General features: G+C 42.9%; 1 protein-coding gene across 1 annotated transcript in view; it reads right to left on the bottom strand.

Annotated features, from left to right (window-relative positions):
• The window catches only part of LOC115478317 (pseudouridine-5'-phosphate glycosidase-like), a 770,820-nt gene that overhangs the window by 388,588 nt on the left and 362,054 nt on the right, over window positions 1-20,178 (bottom strand). The window contains exon 7 of the mRNA XM_030215622.1: window positions 1,179-1,305. Within this exon, the coding sequence (XP_030071482.1) occupies window positions 1,179-1,305 (127 nt within the window). The remainder of the gene's footprint in view (window positions 1-1,178; window positions 1,306-20,178) is intronic.

Here is a 20,178-nt window from a genome sequence, read left to right as displayed (position 1 = left end):
AAGGTATTTGGCCAGTCGGTTGATAACAAATACAGGATGTATAGAGATCGAATGAGGTATATGTGGAGGATCGGAAGGGATGAAGATTACGTGATGTCCGGTGCAATCATTAGTCATGTTATGTTCCTGGGTGAAGAGGTTTACATGGGGTCATTGGGATAGGCCTTTTTGAAGAGGTTGGTTTTTAGTGATTTCCTGAAGTTCAGGTAGTCATGGATTGTTTTCACCGCTTTTGGGAGGCTATTCCATAGCTGTGCACTTATGTAGGAGAAGCCGGATGCGTGAGTTGTTTTGTATTTCAGTCCTTTGCAATTTGGGTAGTGTAGGTTTAGGTATGATCCTGACAATCCAACTCTGTTTCTTATTGGTAGATCTATAAGGTCTATCATGTATCCTGGGACTATGCCGTATATAATTTTATGGACTAAAGTGCAGATTTTGAAGATGATATGTTCTTTGGTTGGGAGCCAGTGCAGCTTTTCTAGAAGAGGTTTTGCACTTTCGAATCGTGTTTTGCTGAATATCAATCTGGCTGCTGTATGTTGGGCGATCTGGAGTTTTTTTGTGAGTTGTTCTTTGCATCCCGCGTAGATTCCGTTGCAATAGTCTGCATGACTTAGGGCCATTGATTGTATTAGGTTTTGAAAGGTTTCTCTTGGGAAGAAAGGTTTTAGTCGTTTGAGCTTCCACATTGAATAGAACATTTTCTTTATTACAGAGTTTACCTGGCTCTCGAGAGTAAGGTTGCAGTCGAGTGTGACGCCGAGTATTTTCAAGCTGTCTGAGGTAGGGAGGGTGTGTCCTGGGGTATTTATGGTTTTGGGTTTGTACTTGTTGAACCCCACTCTCTCGTCCTTGAGTTTGTCTTGAGAACACTCATAGAATGGCGTTCCGTCTTTTGATACCATTATTATGAAATTCTACTTCATGACATATTTGCCTAGAAAGTTCTTCAGTCCGTTTAAAGCTGGTCTAAAGGCCTATTTTATCCTGCAAGCTTTTGGGCCATGTCTGGCATCAGTTGTGGTAGTGGGATAATAGCAGTAACACTTGATTCTTTTCTTCTCTCTTTCTGCTATATTATAGTTTGCTTTTGTTTAATTTTGTAAACAGTTTTATCATGTTATGAAGGGCAGACATGGAGACAGATAATCAAAGTCCCAGTCTTAAAAACTCACCAATGAGCTTAGCTGCCTCCTCTTCGTTCTGGATATTGCATGGTGCCTTAAACCCACTGCGATGGGAGAAGAAAGCCGGGAACTCCTTTGATTCTCCAAAGGTAGCAACACAGACTCCCTGAGTTTCCTAAAAATACACATCAAAAAAAGAGAAAAAACTGCTGTTAGACTGCTGGGACCATAGAACTGATCATAGTAACCAGAAGTAGAATCTATATAGTAGGGGCTGATATTCAAAGGAAGTTATGCATTCACCTGGAACTAAAAAAACACGATAATGACCCTATCTATAACATTTTAGAAATTATGTGGCCAATATTGGGCCATTTAAACTGCTAAAGGGCCAGATATCTGTTTAATAATGGGCTGGATTAGGCAGGGTGGACACTATAGTAAAAATGATCTATTTAGCAGTGGTATTTATTTTGGAAGCCTCAGATGTGATTTACACATGTAAATGACATCCACATATAAATGGTGATTTTATGAATGGCAGATTTTACATGTGGATATTCATAATACATAGACATTGCAAGGGGGCATGTTGAGAGTATAACCTAGGCAAGTCAAAAATCTACACATGTATTCCCCATTTCAGAAAGGGATTTACAGCTACCCTCTGGCACATAGAGGTCTATAAAAAGTGCTTGTTCTAGAAAGCCCTTTACAGGAGGATTAGGGGAGGTAACCTCCTTAATCATGAAGTGCTGCTGAATGTAGGCACTAATCAGACTACCTAACACTGGGAGGAGAGGGGTTTAGCAGTGCAGAGTCAGGGAGGAGCCAGCAGTTATACAGGTACCAACAATATTCAATGCTGCTGCCCGTATACCTAAGTGGGCAGACAGGACTACATAAAAAGTAGTCCTAACTATGCCCGCTTAGCTATGTGTGTTCTTGCACTGAATATCAAAGGACTTTTTTAGTCCAGCTATGGGATATGAACACCAAGAAGAAAGAACCCTACAGGGACTATCATCCACAATATAGAATACAGCACAGAGGGAGGAGGAGAGAGAAAGGATGGGGATGGAGGTCAAACAATTATTGGAACCAGTCCCACAGGTTCTTTATATCCCAATAATTAATTTATCCAATCTAGTATTAAATCAGGAACAATTAGATGTCTTGTAAAAAGGTTTGAAATTTGTTCCCACCACTCCATATGATCCAGTGCAGACTAGGATTGACCTCTTTAGGTTCCAGAAAAATCTATGTATCACCATTTTTTTTTTTTTACAGAACACTCCACTCCCAACTTGGATAGATTAGTTCTGAAGAATAAATCCCGCAGGGTTCCCTCTAGCCCGACTGACTCTGCCATCTTCACCTTTTCACAGTGTATATTGAGGGATGTGATCAGGTTAGAAAATAGAAAACAATGAATTTTCCACAACCTATCCAGAAAAGAAAAAGAAACATTAAAAGAGCTAAGGAATAACATTGAGATAACCATTAAACTTGCCAACAAAGGCAGAGGTACTGTGATCACAAATACGCAGGATTTTGTTGCAGAAATAAGTACATAAGTAATGCCACACTGGGAAAAGACCAAGGGTCTATCGAGCCCAGCATCCTGTCCACGACAGCGGCCAATCCAGGCCAAGGGCACCTGGCGAGCTTCCCAAACGTACAAACATTCTATACATGTTATTCCTGGAATTGTGGATTTTTCCCAAGTCCATTTAGTAGTGGTTTATGGACTTGTTCTTTAGGAAACCATCTATCCCCTTTTTAAACTCTGCTAAGCTAACCGCCTTCACCACGTTCTCCAGCAACGAATTCCAGAGTTTAAATATGCGTTGGGTGAAGAAAGCTATCGATCTGTCAATCCTTTCTGTGTCCGGGCCGGGTGAGGTTTCCCGTGTTGAGTCAAATTAAGCCCTTCCGTCAATTCCTTTGTTTCAGCTTTGCAACCATACTCCCCCCAGAACCCAAAGACTTTGGTTTCCCGGAAGCTGCTCGGCGGGTCATGGGAATAACGCCGCCGGATCGCTAGTCGGCATCGTTTATGGTCGGAAATACGACAGTATCTGATCGTCTTCGAACCTCTGACTTTCGTTCTTGATTAATGAAAACATTCTTGGCAAATGCTTTCGGTTTGGTTCGTCTTGCGCCGGTCCAAGAATTTCACCTCTAGCGGCACAATACGAATGCCCCCGGCCGTCCCTCTTAATCATTGCCCCGGTTCCGAAAACCAACAAAATAGAACCGGAGTCCTATTCCATTATTCTTAGCTGAAGTATTCAGGCAACCGGCCTGCTTTGAACACTCTAATTTTTTCAAAGTAAACGCTTCGGACCCCCGGGACACTCAGTCAAGAGCATCGGGGAGGCGCCAAGAGGCAGGGGCTGGGACAGGCGGTAGCTCGCCTCGCGGCGGACCGCCATCTCGATCCCAAGATCCAACTACGAGCTTTTTAACTGCAGCAACTTTAATATACGCTATTGGGGCTGGATAACTCAATTTTATTTAGAAACTTGCAAACAATACAAAACTTTTATACATTTCCCTTCTGCCCCTAAAATAATACATTTCCAACTCCTACCTTGCCCTCACGGTGGCCTAAGTCTCACCCCTTGCCACCTCTTCTCCCACTCCCCCCTCCCCACCTTCATCCTTTCCCACCCCGCCACCCTATAAACCATCTTTATCACTTGCCACGCCACTTTGTCTGCATCCCTTGCAACGTTACTCAAATGCCACTGACACCTGGCTCCCCACAATCCTCCCATCAGCACCACCCCTATAATATACCAAGCCCCTGTGTGTCCCCTTCCCCGCACCCTCTCCACCCCATACGCCCAATCCTCATTCTTCCAACTTTCTAAGCCCCACACCCCCAACACACTCCCCACAATCCTCACCACCTGCTGTGCAAACCCACATTCACTCAGCAGGTGCATGGCTGTTTCTTCCTTCCCTTCACATCCCGGCCTCGGGCACTCCCTCTCCACTCTGCTTCTCCATTTGATGTTACTCCTCACAAACAGTCTCCCATGAAAGGCCAGCCACGCCAGATTCTCGAACTTTCTTGGGACTCTCCCCCTCGTCAAGTTTCTCAGTCCTTGACTCCTCCGCTGCTCAATGTCCTCCTGTGTCTCCCTCCTCTCCGGCCACTCCTGCTGTCTTACCCGTTCCATCCACTTCTTCCTATTCCCTCCCTCAATCTCCTCCCTAGTCACCCCCCACTTTCTCACCACTTTTATTACTTCCTTCTGATAAGCCTGCCCCCCCTTCCCCAGCCTCTTCCACCCCTTCCTTCCTCTCCCCCCTCCCCATCTCTCCACTGATCCCAAAATCCCCCCCTCCCTGCCCACCCTCTCTGTCCGTCCTGTACCATCCCCTGCAAATTCACTTGCAAAAATATCCCTCTACACAACAATACCGGGTTCACCATTCCCACACCTCCCTCTTTTCACTCCCTACACACCACTTCCCTCCTGATCGGGTTCAACCTATTTCCCCAAAGTGCTCTAAAAAACACTCCCACCACCCGTGCTTGCAGCCTCTCAGCTAACCAACAAATCTGCGCAACCCACAACACCATTGGGATCATGTACATTTTTATCATTTTCACTCGTTCCCTGTAAGTCAACCCCCAACTCTTCCACTTCTCCGCCACTGCACTCACTTTCCCCAACACTCTCTCCCAATTTCTCTCCCCATACTCCCTCTTCCCAAACTCAATTCCCAATATCCTTATTTCCTCTTCTCCCTCTGGCATTCCCCCCCTCTCTCTCCCTTTCCGCCTCTTGTCCCCACCCTCCTCCCTCCCCCACCTGTATTGTCTGACTTTTCCCCCAGTTCATCTTAGCCCCCGTCACTTCCATATACCTTCCCAACTGCTCCTCTACCCACCTTTCCTCCTATCTCCCCTGTACTATCACAGTCAAATCATCCACATATCCTATCACTCTCACCCTCTCCCCCCCCCCCCAATCCCACCCCTGTCAATTGCATCCCCCTTTCTCCACCCGCATGTAAACGCCTCACCAATGGATCTATCGCCAGTACGTAAATGACCGGGCTCAACGGCTGAAACACTTAAAAGATTTGCCTAATCCCACTGCAAACTAGACATATGCCCAAACAACCTTATGAAATCTGCTCCTCAACAATTCACAATAGACCTAACGAACCACGTAAACTTCATGCTACAAAACGGACTTTTCCCTAAAGAAAAAGGAAAAATCTTACTCACCCCAATTCCTAAAGATACAAAGAAAAGCACGAGCGAAATAACCAATTACAGGCCAGTAGCATCCATACTACTAATAACCAAAATAACCGAAGGAATGGTAACTAAACAACTCACAAACTATCTAAACAAACACTCAATACTGCATCATGCCCAATCAGGATTCCGGTCGAATCATAGCACAGAAACAGTATTAGTCACCCTTATGACTAAATTTAAACAAATAATTGCAACTGGCAACAATATACTCCTCCTACAATTTGACATGTCAAGTGCCTTCGACATGGTCGACCATGGAATCCTATTACACATACTTGAATATTTTGGCACTGGAGGAAATGTCCTGAACTGGTTCAAGGGGTTCCTAACCCAGCGCTCGTATCAAGTTACATCAAATTCAACCACGTCTAATACATGGACACCTGAATGTGGAGTACCGCAAGGATCACCCCTCTCACCAACCATTTTCAACCTAATGATGATCCCTTTGGCAAAACTCCTATCAAACCATAACCTCAACCCATATATATACGCCGATGATGTAACAATATACATCCCTTTCAAACAAGATATCAAAGAAATCTTCAACGAAATCAATCAAAGTCTACACATCATGAACACATGGGCAGATGCATTTCGTTTGAAATTAAATGCAGAAAAAACTCAATGCCTGATACTCACCTCCCAATACAACACGAATGAATTTACCGCTATAAAGACACCAAAACTAAACCTTCCAATCTCAGAAACGCTAAAAATCCTTGGAGTCACTATCGACCGCCACCTAACACTCGAAACTCATGCAAACAACACGACCAAAAAGATGTTCTACTGCATGTGGAAATTGAAAAGAATAAGACCTTTCTTCCCAAGATCCGTCTTTCGCAGCCTAGTGCAATCCCTCGTACTCAGCCATCTGGATTACTGCAACTCACTATACGCAGGTTGCAAAGAGCAAATACTGAGGAAACTTCAAACAGCCCAGAATACAGCAGCCAGAATCTTCGGAAAACCAAAATATGAAAGTGCAAAACCCTTACGAGAGAAACTACACTGGCTTCCACTCAAGGAACGCATTGCTTTTAAAGTATGCACATTAGTCTACAAAATCATTCACGGCGAAGCCCCAGCCTACATGTCTGAGTTAATAGACTTACCACCCAGAAACGCTAAAAGATCATCCCGAACTTTCCTCAACCTCCACTTCCCTAATTGCAAAGGCTTGAAATACAAGACACTACACGCGTCAACCTTTTCTTACATGAGCATGCAGTTCTGGAATACACTGCCGCGCAACCTGAGAACAATCTACGAGCTAACCTCCTTCCGCAAATTATTGAAGACCCATCTTTTTGAAAAAATTTATGGAAAGAACCAAAACACATAAAGTCCAAACTCACTGCTCATTAATGCATCAATACATCCACTCTTGAACTCTCATCCCCATAATCTCACCTCATCCATACCTTTACTCACAGAAATATGTATACCATATGTATTCGTGTCTTAATATTGCCCTTTTAGCTTCCCGTTGTCTCCTCCCAATGTTTCAAGGTCTTGTCCATTGTTATATTCCTTAACGATACTTTGATTGTCTCGCATAACTCTTCACAATGTAATCCATAACCAAGTTGTAACAAATTGTATTTCCATTATTCACTTTATATTGTAAACCACACTGAGCCCGCAAAAAGGTGGGAAAATGTGGGATACAAATGCAATAAATAAATAAAATAAATAAACCCTGCCGGATGCCCGTTCTCACTTCCACCCTTCCTCCTTTCCATCCATTGATCGTAGGAATGCAAACTGCCCCCTCATATAGTCTCTCTAACCACTCCACCCCTTTCCCTGCCACCCCTACCTTTCTCATCACCTCCCATACATATTCCCTTTGTACCCGATCATATGCCTTCTCCTGGTCCAAAGCCACCACCTTCACTGTCCCTCCTTTCTTCTCCATCCCTGCTTCCATTACCTCCCTTATCGTCAAGGCCGCCTCCACTACCCCCTGCCCCCCACCCCCCCTTTCTGAGCCGGACACAACACCCTCCTCAATACCCCCTCTAACCTCTGCACCAATGCCCTAGCTACGATCTTCCTGTCCATGTTGAGTAATGATATTGATCTCCAGTTGTCCAAATCTGTCCTATCTTTCCCTTTACTTAATAATATTAAACTTGCCTCCCTCATTGACCTTGGTACCCTTCCCCCCCTCTCCGTTTCCCGTACCACCTCCAACAAAACTGGACTCACCTCGACCTGAAACACCTTGTAGAACTCCGCCGGAATTCCATCAGGTCCTGGTGCCCTCTTCGCTCTCATCCCTCGTACCGCTTCTTGTATTTCCTCCACCGTCCATTCCTCCCACTCCTGCTCTTCCTCCTCTCCCCCCTCCTCCTCCTCCACTCCTCTCCTTACCGGCATCCCTTGTACGTACTCCTCCCACCTCTCCCTTCCCCCCTCCTCCCTCCTATCAAAAACCCTGCTATAGTACCCTGCCACTGCCTTTAGCATCCCTCCTTTGTTACTTCCACTTCCCTTTCCCCATTCCGCACTCCCTCCATCTCTCTCCCTTCCCCCTTTAACTGATAATTCTCAAATACATCTGGTGATAACAATACCCCACACTCCCTTTCATTTATTTTATTTTTATTTTTATTGAATTTAAACATTTACAAGCCATACACTTGAATCAAGCAATATCAAGCTAGTGTTTTCCGAAGAAAATATTTAACCAAGTAAAGAATATAAAATATAAAGAAATTTCAACAATTCTACAAGTATTACATAAAGTAAATATAGCTCAGCCTCAGACCACAATTAAAATAGAGGGCTAAGAAATAATAGGAGAACAAAAAGAAGCATTTATACAGGAAATATGGCCTGGTCGATTAGCACATCATTTCTCTTAATTCAACTTGCGATGGAATTTATTTGGTTAAACTTTTCTGATCCAAAACAAATTTGAGCTGATCAGGCTCGAGGAAGACATATTTGTTATTCATGTAGTAAACAATACATTTGCAGGGATATGTCAGCATAAACTTTGCTCCTATAGCTTTAGTCTCTTCCCTTAAAGCCAGAAATAGTTTTCGTCTGTCCTGAGTCGTCTTAGTCACATCAGGATTTATCCATATCCTGGCCCCACAGAAAAAAGTCAAAGCATTTTTAAAGTACAATTTCATCAGAGAGTTCAAGTCTTGTTCAAAGACAAATGAGACTAAGACTGAACTTCGGGTCTTTATATCCGATAGTGACTGTTCTAAGATTGCTGAAATATCCAAGGATTCTCTCTCTTGTTCTTGTACTTGAGAAACTGCACTTTTTTTTATCTTCCACAGATTTTATCAAATTTGGTAAATAATAAATCTTATTAATTGGAGGCAACAGGGAAGATGAATAATGAAGTATTTCTATGAGGTATTTCTTAAAAAGTTCAAGGACAGAAATTCCTGAAACAACCGGAAAGTTCAGTATTCTCAGGTTCAGTCTCCTATTGTAATTTTCAATCTGGTCAATTTTGCAATTTATTATTATATTATCTTTAATCACTGCTGTTGTCATTGATTTCAAATTTGTAAGGTCCGTCTGAACCTGGGAAATTTGACATATCGAGTCACTTTTCAATTGTTCAAACGCTGTAGATAAGGAGTCAAGTTTACTCACTATTGAAGCAGTTTCTAAAGCTGTCCTCCTCGAAGCCGTTGTCAGTTCTTGAATCGCTTCCCAAATCAATTCTAGCGTCACCACCTGGGGAACCTTCCGTTCCAAGCTGGTTGTCTCAGCTTCTCGAGGTGAGCTACCGCCGAACGAGGAGTCGTGATTGCCGCATTCCGGTTTTCGCGGCTCCTTCGGCTCACCTTTCTCAAAAGCTGGTCGCGGTGGAGGGTTGATTTCTGGCGGGGATAAAGATGTTTCAAACCCTTGGGGCATCGATGCTCCTCCATTGGCTTCCCCTGCAGGGATTACCATGCCAACTTCCAGTGCTCCACTCGCTGTGAAACGGTCTATCGTTAGCTGTACTGGTGAAGACGTAAGACTCATCGACAGTTGATTTCTTACCAAACGTTTTCTCTTGGTATGTGGCATTATTTCTTGTGGGTAATTTGAGAAGACACAGAGACCAGCTAAACGCGACCAGATCACTCACGAGTCGCGACCACCATTTTGACACGCCCTCCCCACACTCCCTTTCATACCACAACGACTCCCACCTATCCCCCTACCTTCCCTATCTGTTTATCCAATTCCGCTATCTCCTCCTCCCTTCCCCCTTTCTCCACTAATCTATCCCTTCGTCTCCTCAGCACTCCCTCTAACTTCGTCCTTTGCCGCCTCTCCCTTCCTTCCTTCCTCTGTGCCAACCGACGAATCCGCTTTTTAATCTCTTCCCACCACTTCCCCCATGACCCGAAACCCTCCCTCACTGTTAACTGATCTTCCCCAAATCGTCTAAATTCTTCCCTCTCCTCCTCCTCCTCCATCCAATCTACTCTCATTCTCCACCACCCTCTCCCCTTCTCCACTCCTTCTTTAATCCCCACCTCTGCCCACAAGAAACAGTGGTCCGAGAAATCCACTGTTTTCAGCCTCAACCTCCCCCCCCCTCTTTCCCCTTCACCAAAATCCTATCTATTCTACTCTGACATGTCCCCCTCCTATACGTAAACTGCCCCCCCTCTCCTCCCCCTAAATCTCGTAATCCTACCTCTTCTATCATCTTCTCTAACAACGCCCCATCGTATCCCATGCTCCTCTCCCTTGCCCCACTATCCATCCTTTTCCCTATCATATTAAAGTCTCCCCCCCACACCACTTGCCTATCTGTAAACAACAACGGTTTTATCTGCTGGAGCAACCGCTTCCTTGCTCTCTTTTGCTGAGGCCCATGCATATTTATCAACCATACCCTTCTATTTCTAATTCTCCCATCCACTACCATCCCCCTCCCCCCTTCCAACTCCCTCACCCCCTCTATCTGTACCTCCCTCGTTTTAAATAATATCCCCATTCCCCATATTCCTGCCGAGCCATCGCCCATATGGATGGCCCCCATCTCCACTCCTTTTTTGCCCTCATCATCCCCTCAATCCTTATTCGAGTTTCTTGAATGAACACACAATCAACTGGTTCTTTCCCCAGCTGCTCGTATGTCAACCCTCTTGCTTTCCCTGACCTAATGCTGGCCACATTTATTGTGACTACCGTCCATCTACTTCCTTCCATTATCACTGTCGTCTCTTCTTCTGCCCCTCCTTCCCTCTATCCGTCCCTTCTCGTTTTGCTACCCATCCTCCTGTCCATCTCCCCTCTCCCCCTTCCTCTTCTTCTCCCCTTCCCCCTCCTCCCCCTCCTCCCTCATCTTCCCCTTCCCTCCACTGTCCCTCTCTGTCCCCCTCCCCTGTGCCCTGTTCTTCCCCACCCTCCCTCCCCTCTCCCACCTCCATCGTCTCCCCCTCCCCCCTTTCTTCCCTCTGTTCCTTCTCCTCCTCCATTTCTCTCCTCCCCTCCTCTCCACCCTCCTCCCCCTTCCTTCCTACCCCTCCTACTTTCCTCACCACCACCCCCTTCTTCTTGGTCTTCCGGTCCTCCTTCCCCTTCTTCCCCCCTCTCTTCTTCCCCCTTACCACTCCCCGTCTGCTATCCCCTTCTCCATCTCCTCCACTCTTCCATCCTCTTCACTCTCTCCCTCCCCCTGCTCCCCTCCTCCCTCCCTCCCCTTCCTCTCCTTCCTCTCCTTGCACCCCCTCTCTCTCCCCCTTCTCCCCCTTCCCCGTTCCTCTTCCCCTCCTCCCCTCCTTCCTCCTCCTCTCCTCCATCTCCCCGCTCCTCCCCCTCTTTGTCCTCTCCTTCCTCCCTACCCCCTCCCCTTCCCCCTTCCTCCTGTCCTCCCCTTCTGTGCTCCGCCTTTGGGCACCTGCTGAACGGATGCCCCATTCCCCCACACAGGTTACATCTTATCTGCTGACACTCTCCCGTTCCATGTTCCAAACTCCCGCATTTCATGCACTGTCTTACTGTGCAATTCATTGCCAAATGACTGAATGATCCACATCTATAACACTGGTGTGGCTGACCTTTATAAAAGCACTGTATGCGGTCTTGTCCAATATATGCTGCAGCCGGGACGTGCTGGGTAACTTCCCCCACCCTCCTCAGCCGCATCTGTGCCCCCCATGCCCCTGCCCACACCCTGCTAGGGTCTGGCAACTTTCTCAGTGGTATCACCACGTCAACATATCTTCCCAGCCAGTAGGTCAGGTCTGCCACCTCCATCGACTCATTTCTTACCAAGATCGTCACATGAGCCACCTCCTGCCTACTGACTGGGATTGCTTGAAATCCCTCCCATTCCCCTGTCCCCTTCTGCCTTTCAAACCTGTGCCAGAACTCCTCCAATCCTCTCATGGACATGAAACTCAAATCAAATTCCACCCCATTTACTGGGTGGATGCACGCGTACAGATCTTACGGCACAAACCCCATTCCAAATACCTTGTTGAGCACCTCCCCCCTGGATGGTGCCATCCCCCTCCCCACCCACTTTACCTGTACCACATTCCTCCTTTTCCCCATTACACCCCCTCCCCTCTGCCCCACTGCCCTCCACCCCCCCTAGCACCCCCTCCCCCTCCTGCACGCCCACCTCCCACCACCTGAGCAAAAGTCTTCCCCCTCCTTCCTTTCCCATCTGCATAGCCCCACCCCCTCCCTCCTCCCCTGTTCCCTCCCCCTTCCTCCCTCTGTCCCAATGCATCAGTGTCTCATGCTGGCCAGCCACCTCCCTTACTGTTCTCTGCTGGCCACCGCCACTCCCCTCTGGAATGCGGGCTCCACTTTGCCTTCTCTCCTGCCATTCTGCTCCACTCCAGACCTCTGTTGTTGCCCTGTCCTGGCTCCCTCCCGATTCTCCTGCACTCTGTCATCATCAGGCGCCTCCGGACCTGGTGCTCCACTACTGACGTCATCAGTCTGCGCCGTTCGTCTCTCGCAATTCTCGGGGCAGTTCTGCTCTTCCCCGGCCTCGTTTCTTCCATCGGACCTCTGCCCGCACTCCACCTCCTTCTCCTCTTGTAGCTCACTCCATTCTTTCCTTTCCGAGTGCTCCTTCCTCGCGTTGCCTGGCTCCGCCCTGTTTTTAATTACCTCTTTTTATAGACCTCTTTCTGACTCCGTCACACGGGGGACTAAAGGTACTTATTTCATATATCAGGTTCTGTATAGTTTCTCTAACCTCCATTGTCACCCAATCACAAGGTCTATTCTGGGGTGGCATTAGGAGCTGTAATTGAAAACTAATTCCCATAATTACTGCTTTCTGTTTTTTTTCTGGATCTAGATATACTCTGGGCCATTTATGTTCCCACATAAATCTTATTAAACATCTGTCTAAGTTTCTGCAAAGACTGAGTGTCACTTGTATATGATCTACCTTGTAGGCTAAATGTAAGGTAAAGAGAAGATAGAATCAATAAAAATAAAGACAGAGATAGGTTTAGATAGTGTAAATAGATAGGTACATTTTATTTCTTACCCAAACACAAGTCTTCAAGTTGATACAAATACAGACATCAGATTCTGGTTTCAGCCGCACAGGGCTTCGCCGTCTGACAGAAGCTTTGGAGAGGACTCTCAAACTAAGCCAAAATCTGCCATCTTTTATACTCTATCCTCTCCATAGAAGTGAATGGTGAGAAACCTTGCTCCTAATCTTTCTCACTTTCTGAGATCATACTTTCCCATGCGATCTGCTGTCGGATGTGCCCACCTCCTTCCGTTCTCAGCTACTGCTAATTATCAACATGTTTTGGGAAGCGTTGAGATAACAGTTTCACATCTTCCGGCTGCAATACTTTTCATACCTTTCTCATGAACTCTGTATTACCTCTGTATCATTGTATACCAAAACTAATAAGCTCCATTTTATTCATCTGATCTTTCATTACAGGTGCTATATTTGATTTAAAGGTTGTACCAGTTTGTATCAGGACTCATTGTTCAGACCTGCTTTTTTCAGATTCTCAAATATTAATTCACTTGCTTGCTGTTTGGCCTAGTCAATATTTTTTCCAGTTGTTCTTGGCTGCATAGCTTTGGCCATCACTATTCCAGTGGTAGCCTTAAAGCTAGGCCATATATTAACATTCCCCTCTTCACCCTATCCCATAGGGTGACACCAGGGTTAACGTACCTTGGTACCATCCATTCCAGAAGGTATTCTATGAGGCCATCAAATTATCTGAGTCTTAAGATCAACTGGTACAATTTGTTTAGTTTTCGGTTGAGACTTACTCAAACCTGTAGCGAGAAATGTTTTTATGAATGGGACTAATCCATGAGCTCATTTACAAAATCCCATGAAATATAGGTATGCGGGTAATAGCAATTTCAGGTGGATCATACTAATAAACACTTTCAGGTCTTTCTATGGCTTCTATTGTATCTGTAGCATAGTGCATGGGGAGATAATCCAATGTATCTGTCTCAGTGGTCCTTGGAAGGAATAATGGTTTTGATTAAGCATTGTTATGGGCTCAACAAATAGTACTCTGATTGCAGGCTGTTTAAGGTTGTAGGTATTCAGAATCCTTAAACAGGTCGGGATTCCTGGACCTTACTAGTACTCATCATTGGTATCCAATCATGAGCACTAATAAGTGGATAGCAAGTATGAGGTTGCCTCATACAGCAAAAATGGTCAATCCTAGGAAAATTTATATTAACCAAGGTCATGCATGGATCTTGACATATGCATAATGACCTGGAAGTATGGGAAGCATTGTATATATCCGTTACCCCTCTTGGAGCTTAGTCAAACCTACAGAAAGACATGCAGCTCAAGTAAGCCTACACCAAAGTTAAACAATTGCATAACAGGTTGATACTAACAGAGTTTACATCTACATTATGATATCTTAGCCAGTATTAGGGTTTGATGTTACCCTTGTATCCGAGCAATATCGACTTCAATTTAAATTACATAAACAGAAATAACGGGGAAACTCGTGGAAAAACAATTAGAACAATTAAAGGAAATAATAGGAAAATAAAAATAAAACCTTTTCAATATCTAGACAGGATTGCTGCTAAACTGAAAATAAAACATAATATGAATCTATAATGTCCATAAACAGCAACAGTAGTTCTCAAATTAAGTATCAGTTCAAAAGTTTTTTTCATCGAACATGGTCGAGGCGGTGGAAGCGTTGAAGAATCTGGACGAAGATCTGGAAGATCTAACAGGGCTGGATTTTCAGGCTGGCTTGCTGAAGGAAGTTGCCGGTCTTGAGATGGTTAGGCTCGTAACATCTGGTTCTGCGGCTGAGTAAACACGTATATCTTTCACATGGACCCAAGACTTGTGGTCCAGTAGTTTGCAAGGTGTAAAGGTCATTGCCACAACCTTGGGGGATCTAACATCATTTGGACCTTAAAGACGTACTTATGGTGTACAAATTGGGATCTTTCCATGTCTTTATTCTACCATCAACTTAAAATTAAATAAAAAAAAATTGGAATTGGGATTTGGAATTGGGATTTGGAATTGGGATTTGCATAATATAGCCCCACTTCTGGCTTGCATAATGTGCGAGACAGATTGGTAATTTTTAGAAAGACATGATCAAATAACAATGGTAAAGTATATGGAACAAAAGAGAAAAACAATTAAAATTTAGAGATGATGGTAAATGTTCAACTATTGATGTATGGAGGGCAATGCATCGCAATCTATCGCCAATAGATATGGAATCTTCACCTACGATGACTACCATTCACCAAGGGTTGAGCCCTCAGCTGCAGGAGGCCAGCAGGACTTACGAGTTAGATGATTCAGAAAGAAGGGTAGAGGCCAAAGCTTTGTGTAACTCCAGCAAGTGGAGAGCCTATCTCTTTTGCTCATGGACCAATTGATGCATCTGTCGAAACTCACGCTGAATAATGTCTCGTTTCTCACACCAGGTAATGTTGGGGTCTGTGCATCTGTCTTTTAATTTAGCGATTCTGTGCTGTAACATAACCTTCAGATCGGATACATTATCGGGTAGCTGTTCTTTGCTAGCAGTCGTCTCCTCGGTGAGGGACGTCAACGGGATTCCTGTATCCATCTGGGGAAAGGCAAAACTTTAAACAGACCAGTAGTGCAATTTATGTGGTTAAGTTATTGAATGAAGTCATAATGCTAGGAGGCGGGTCGTGGGTATAAAATAGGGGCCAGGAAGGAGGGATGGTAAGAAACAAAGCATCGAGAGTGAAAAAATTAAAAAAAAATTAAAATATTTTAAAAAAAAGCACCTTGAAGGGTGTAAGACAAAAATAGGCTTAAAAAAAAATAAAACAAAATATGATACATCTGAATTGCAACAAGGCATATTCAAATAGCAATGCAAGAAAAAGGTTCCTCAAAAAAGACAAATGGAAGAAAAAACATTAAAAAGTGCAGCTACTTGATTAGTGATTGACCTTCACATAGAGTTTAAGTAACCCTTTTCAATCAGACAAAGAAGTAGGAAGAAGCATATCGCTTCATGACAAATCCACCACGCGGCAAGAGTTAGTTGAAGCAAGGTGTTAGTTAAATACACAAAGCATGAATTCCAGGACCGTTGCACCCAAATAATCTACACCAGTTTGTCTCACAATCACTCGCAGTGAAAGACAGACAGATAAAAAAAGCAATAGTTGGGGTTATTGGGATTACCTGTTGTAAATAGAAAGGAATTAAAAAGTGGAGTGCATAATTTTCCTTATTCATGTCCGAAAGCTTCACCAATTCTCTGTTCAAGAATACTACAAATTGTATGATCAGCGCAAAATGCTCCCCCAAATGGCCAGTTCAAGGGAGTATTTCTCGCGTTTTTTCCATATAACGGATAATGGTTAGTAAATATGTCTTCTTTCTTAGACAAGGAAATAATGAAAAGCTTTCAGATGTCACACATATCATAAAAAACTAAAGAAGTAAATGTCACATCAATTTAAACAGCTTAATAGTTAAAGCAGAAAACATTTTAACAATGAGCAATATACAGCTTTTATTTAAAAGGGATCTCGTATAAAGTAAAATGGCATAAATAAGTCAGTTCAGGTATGTATATAAAAAAACATAAATGAATATCCTCTGGGGATCGCTCATCCCTGCAGTTGATAAGAACTCCCCAGGGAAGGTATGCATAAAAGCAAATAATTAACTTGCTGACTCAGTTAGGTCATTTGTATGGTACCATAAATATACACTTGAAATTAAACCAGGAGAAATATAAAATAAAAACATGTCACCTGTAATAGAAACAGAAACATCACACGCGTCTTCAAGAGCGTCCCAGTGGCGGAACCTAGAACAGAAATTACTAATTGGCGGAAAGCTCAATGCTTTTGCCGCAGGTTATATTAACAAAGAAATGATAGCCATGAACATGAGAATAGTGCAAGAGTCAGTTGTGTCACTTACTATATATATCCTACTCTAAAAATACTGCCCTCCAGAGTATGCTTCTATAGAAATTGACCATGGGATAACACTCGCCTTGGATCGCACATGGGATAACACTCGCCATGAATTTGATATGGGATAACACTCGCCATGAATTTGATATGGGATAACACTCGCCATATTGAAAACCCCAAAAGTGGGGGAAGCAAAAACTCCAAAAAAAGATTTTAGCGAACAGCGAAAATAAGTTCTCTAAAATTAAAGGGCAGCGATCTAATTGGTTTTCGCCGGTTAGAAATATGGGAATACACTCGCCATATATGGGAATACACTCGCCATTTTGTCACTAACCCCCAATAGATGCTTAAATATTCGTCTAGAAGAAAACAAAAATATAGGGCCCCAGTCAACCTGTCTAAATTTGCAACTAAAGGATTTTAGACGTCTCTGTATATCCCCAGCGCGCATCTGTACCGGTAACTTCTATATGGGCAATAGTCCAATTCAGTGAATGCAGGCCATTCCGAAAATAGAATGGGGTTCTGCTTAAAATCTAATAATTGCGATACCGTCATCCACCTTCGATGGATGTAAGCCCCAGGCATCGATATCAAACCCAATAGTTATAGCGTGACACTGGTATATAAGAAAAGTATAGTATGTCCCAGGGAAAAGCCCCTGAAAATTACTATAGAAGTGATAGTAAAAATAGAGAGAAAAACGAAATATTTTCCAGCCAACAAGCCAGTGAAAGGAAACACCGATTTCAACAAAAGGCAAGAAAATGTATTTTAACAAAGACATTATAACATGTGTAGTCGGGAGTTATAGCCCTAGAATAAATTAAATAAAGTTAAATACATATTAAATGCTTTTGGGGCGGGTACTGGATAGGTTGGAAGTAGCATCTAAACGGGAAAACATAAGAGAAGCATGTAATTCAATAAATTGTCAAACAGGACGCCAAAATCGTGGTGCAAAGATGACAAGTTAATACCTATAAATATGACAAATTACACTCAGAAAAGGAACATAATAAATAAAATAAACCCGAATGCAATGGCAGGAAGCTTTTGTGGCTAAACAGGTGAAAGGGAAAAAAACAAATTAAAACATGTGATTCTTACACCAAGAACTTCTAATGATTCGGCATAAAACATACATACTAGTCAGTGACTGAAATGATATGTCCAAATGATGACAAACAGAACAGCTGCAGCATTAGAAGGAAAGATAAGGTTGGGTTATAAAGAACCAACAGGAAATAACTTGAGATGTGAAGCAACGCTGTATTATCATGGCACGCAGCCATCATCTTCTCAACCAAAAAGGTAAAACTTATTTTATATGCATATCTATTAAGGTAAAAGTAAAGGAATGCTTCTATATAGTACATAATACTTCTACTATCATATAAGTTATACAAGGGATTATCTAGCTCTTAATGTAACAATAAACCACTGTAATTTTATGTGACTTTCTGTGTTGGATCCCGGTTTACAATGCTGTCGAGTAAAAATAGAAAATTTGTTATAAAGACTTACACAATTTAATACATTATAGAACCATATTATTTAAAAGTGATTGTCATTCTTAGAACGTGGAAATATTCATCAAGAAATATTATAACCTAGCTCATTATTACAAGTGTTTAAAATAAGCCAGGACGAAAATCACAATGCAAGCGAGGAAGTGTAGTATTTCTTGTAGATAACGTTATAATATAGTCCTTAAAATGGGACTTAAATATGAGGACAATTTATAATTCTGACAATCTATAATACTGTTCAAAAATCAATGTTTCCTGAAGATAAGCAGGCTTGTATTAAACTAACACGATAGTACGGTGCTGGGGCTGTAACTTATATTTCTTTTAAACGAGTACACCATTAAAATAGAGTACAAGAAACTAGAACCAGAGTATCGGAGATCCAAAGCATACGAGAATCTTATCTAGAGGGTAACATTGTGGTTAAAAGACTGCTTCTGGGAAGTAAAACTTTTAATATGATTTAGCAGTAATCCTGTAGAGAGTTTAAGAAGAACCAGAACATCAAAGAGGTTTACAGAAAATTGTTATAAGGATTTAATGTTGACGTGGATGTTATAGGAAAAGGAGAATAAAAACCAGAAGGGAAGTGTGCTTCCTGTGCTTAATTTGAGTTTACTGCTCACTGCAAGCATTGGACATTACGGCTACTGAAAATAGAACTATACAGCACATAAAAACTGTAAGTTTAATTTTTCATATTAAAACTTTCTGCTGTTATAATTAATCAGGATAGGATTTTATCAGATCAAACGTATTGCAGTTCTTAGGAACTATTGTGTAAGGAACCAGTGAGTTAATGTTTGAGAAAGTATGACAATTCTAACTGCGTTATTACTTTACTTACTCAGATAGACAGCCGTAATCATTATGTGTTCATATGAAAGCTGAAACTGTCAATTCTACACTTAATACGACAGCTCCTTTAAGGCAAAAATTTCTAATGTCTTCTACTGTGTTTTTTAAAATAACGGCAATCTAAATTTCATTACTACCAGCATATCGCTTGATTCTGTTAAGTAAGGGTTAATTTTTAGTTTCCGGACTAAGGCTTCCTCGAAGCATTGTAATGTGATCACAGGAAACCACACTAGGACAAAGAAGGAGAAAGCTGGTTTTTAAAGGGGAAAGTCAAGTAATGTATGTTTGAAGGAAAGATATCCTTTTAAAACTTTGTAACCACATGGTGTGGTCTATCAAACTGTCACTTGCAGTACAAAAATAAAGAAACCTGTCTCGGGGTTAAAATCATGACTCAGAGACAGAATGAGAAAGCCTTTGTTTAAGGGAGATGGAATGAAATAGAGAGCAACACCCAAAAGTCAAAGCAGTATGAGCAGTGAATTTTGGGGAGTGGGAGCTAACGTCCTAATAAAATGACACAAAAGAGGAGAAAAAAGTATGCCCTGATAAAAGGAGAATGCAAAGTAAGACTAAGATACAGTGAAAGCCAAGAAATACATCCGTACATTCTTACATGCTCAGAAGTGCACTTACAACGGACTTGGCAGCATGAGGCATGAAAAGATAAGTCATTTTACAATTATGGTGCCTGCTTAAGGAACCAATTTTGAGGGGAAACCGGAGTTGAAAGATACCTGTGTATCAGCATAGAACAGGGACAAAAACGAACGGAAAAGGGGGAGAGAAAAAAAAATCACTTTCTTAGCTTTTAAAAGTGAACTGTAGAGCCTCCTCTGCCACAGCAGTGCTGGACTGATAAGGCAGCTAAAGTGGGCAATCTTCCCAGATTCTCATGTCCTTGAGATAGTGAACTACAGCACTTGTTAGGGAAAACCTTTAAAAGCTACCGAAA

This window comes from Microcaecilia unicolor, chromosome 10 (genome assembly GCF_901765095.1).
Source record: "Microcaecilia unicolor chromosome 10, aMicUni1.1, whole genome shotgun sequence".
In the NCBI taxonomy this organism is placed as follows: domain Eukaryota; kingdom Metazoa; phylum Chordata; class Amphibia; order Gymnophiona; family Siphonopidae; genus Microcaecilia; species Microcaecilia unicolor.
Note: the sequence above shows the minus strand (reverse complement) of the source record. Positions and strands in the feature narration are given on the sequence as shown.